This window comes from Chrysochloris asiatica, unplaced genomic scaffold (genome assembly GCF_000296735.1).
Source record: "Chrysochloris asiatica unplaced genomic scaffold, ChrAsi1.0 scaffold00179, whole genome shotgun sequence".
NCBI classification, from domain to species: Eukaryota; Metazoa; Chordata; class Mammalia; order Afrosoricida; family Chrysochloridae; genus Chrysochloris; species Chrysochloris asiatica.
In genome coordinates, this window is record NW_006408697.1 from 2,291,672 (window position 1) to 2,294,581 (window position 2,910).

The 2,910-nt window shown below is 42.7% G+C and overlaps 1 protein-coding gene across 1 annotated transcript in view; it reads right to left on the reverse strand.

Annotated features, from left to right (window-relative positions):
• MTR (5-methyltetrahydrofolate-homocysteine methyltransferase) overlaps positions 1-2,910 on the reverse strand; it is a 170,889-nt gene that overhangs the window by 135,903 nt on the left and 32,076 nt on the right. Inside the window, exon 5 of the mRNA XM_006872011.1 lies at positions 158-264. Within this exon, the coding sequence (XP_006872073.1) occupies positions 158-264 (107 nt within the window). The remainder of the gene's footprint in view (positions 1-157; positions 265-2,910) is intronic.

The window sequence follows — 2,910 nt, forward strand, 5'->3', positions numbered from 1 at the left end:
AAGCTACAAAGATAACTCCTTTTTAGTTTCCTTATTCCACCAGTCTCAAAACTATTCAAGACTAAAATGAAGTAAATACAGACGCCTTATCTAACAGCTCCAGGGGATCCATGGCAACCCCCACTACAGCCCTGTCTGTTTTTCTCCCTTAACTCACCTTGGCATTGGCAGTATCAAAAACCGTTTCAATTAGTAAGACATCAACCCCGCCATCTAGAAGTCCTTTGGCCTGCTCTTGGTATGCTTTAACAAGCTCGTCGAATGCTGCAAAAGGAAAAATCACATTCAGCACATCAGTCATCAACATTGTCTCACTGGTCTCGGGGCACGCGGAGTTCATGTCTGGCACCTGTGAACTACTGCTGGTTTCAGAACAACTCTATTGTGACAGATTGAACTGTATCCCCAAAAAGGCATGCTGAAGTGTCTGTCATGAGATCCCATGAAATAGGGTGGATCCTAAACCCGATCCTTCTAAGTGGAAAGGGAAACAGAGATGAGAGTCACACCCAGGGGGCAGCCCCCAGTCAAGGAGCACTAAGAAGGACCAGTGCAATAGCAGCAAGGAGACGAGGATCTTCCCCGGGAGCCAACAGAGAGCCGGTCCTACTGACACCCTGAATTTATGCATTTTACCTCCAAAACTGTGAGAATATACCCTGCTTCTAAAAACCAACCCCTCTGGTATTTTGGGAGTCCTGGTATGGCCCTGCAGGTTAACATGCTGGACTGCAAAGTTGGTCTGAACCACATCATCAGTGGTTCAAGCTCACCACCCACTCCTTGAAAATCCGATACACGGTTGCTATGGGTCGGAACTGACTCAAAAACATTTAAAAACAATTGTGGTATTTTTATTATGACAGTACTAAGGAACTAAGACACCTAGCTTTGGCAAGAAATCAAATAAACACAGCAGTGATGGAGGTGAGACTTCAACTGAACACAGTTACACCTAAACACCTGCCACATAGCCGCCACTTTCCTTCCATGTATGAGCTAAGCATGAGTGGATAAGTGTATGAAGTTCCTGAACCCCGTACCTTACTGTCACATCTTTAAAATACATTATGCTTTCCAGAGAGTGCTTTAAGTAACCAACTAAGAGATGTGTCAGGCTGACGTGGGTCCATCACAGACCACTTGCTCTCCCCGTGGTGGGCTGTGTGTGACACCAACTCTGTTACAGCAAACCTGTCTGATGGGCAATCCCAGCCTCATAAGGACTCAGTCACCCCTCTCTAAAATTACTGTTAGAAACTTCCAGGCTGTCAGGTTCTACCTGAGAGGGCATGACCCACTCCCATTATATCATCACCCCCTCCCAATTACAAAAAAAAAAAAAAAATGCGTTGTAGTAAATGATAAGCTCTTATATTCTAGAGAAGCATGAATGTAGCTTACTATGTAAACGTGGAACACTGGTGGCACTGTGGGATACGTACTGGACCACAAAGTCACAGGAGACAGGTGAGGCCTTCTGTTCCCATAAAGATTTACAGCCTTGGAAACCCTGCTCAGAGTCAATAAAGTCAGAATGGACTACTGGCAGTGGGCTTGGTTATGTCAGCATATTTCATCTTCTACAACCCAAGAGAAGGGAAAACTGAACTCTCCAGAGTGACGCCTGTGTGGAAAAGAGCACTGCCCACCAAGAGCCGGAGGTAAGCCTGTCCTGATACAGCTGCCTGGGAAGGCCTGTATCCAGCACTCACCTGAACCTGTCATGCACACACAGCTATCACCTGATGGGAACCACTGCTGGGAAGCACCAACAGTTCATTACCCATGCTCTGTAGAGTCTTCATGTTAAGAAGTTTGCCTCGATTCCTGTGTGTCTAGCAATTTGCCTCTCAAACTCTTCTACTGTGCTTACATAGTTTTGACTGCTTTCTAATAAAACTAAACAGGAATATAATGAGCTCTTACTCTACAACAGACCAAGTCCTAGTGTCTATATTGCTCAACCTATCTGTTTAAAGCTTTGTTTTGATCAGTTATAATTTCACAGCTGATATAAAGAAGCACTAACACAATGCTAAAAGAGAGGAAACTCTAATAATAATGAACTTGTTAGTGAAGTGTTAATTATGCACTACTATAAGCACTTTCCACCACTCGTTTGTCAGTCTGTCATACTGTGGTAGCTTGTGAGTTGTTGTGATTCAGGAATGTAAGAAGTATACATCTAGGAAACTTGGAAGTTATCAAAAATGAAATGGAACGCATAAACATCGATATCTTAGGCATTAGTGAGCTGAAACAGGCTACTACTGTCCATTTTGAATCTGATGACCACATGGTTCCCTATGACGGAAATGACAAATTGAAGAGGAATGGTGTTGCATTCATTGTCAAAAAGAACATATCCAGATCACTCATGAAGTACAACACTGTGATAGGATAATATCCATGCGCTTACAGTGAAGACCAGTTAATACCACTATTATTCAAATTTACGCACCAACCACTAAAGCCAGTGAAGTTGAAATAGAGGAATTCTACCAACTTCTTCAATCTGAAATTGATCAAACATGCAATCAACATGTATTGATCATTGCCGGTGATTGAAACGCAAAGGTTGGGAACAAAGAGGAAGGATCATTACTTGGAAAACATGGCCTTGGTGATAAAAATGATGCTGCAGAACGCATGATAGAATTCTGCAAAACCAATGATTTATTCATTTCAAATACCTTCTTTAGACAGCATAAGGGACGACTATACACATGGACCTCACCAGGTGGAATACATACAAATCAAACTGACTACATCTGCAGAAAGAGACAATGAAAAAGCTCCATATCATCAGTCAAAACAAAGCCAGGGCAGACAGTGGAACAGACCATCAATTACTCCCATGCAGATTCAAACTGAAACTGAAGAAAATGAAAACAAGTCCATGAGAAC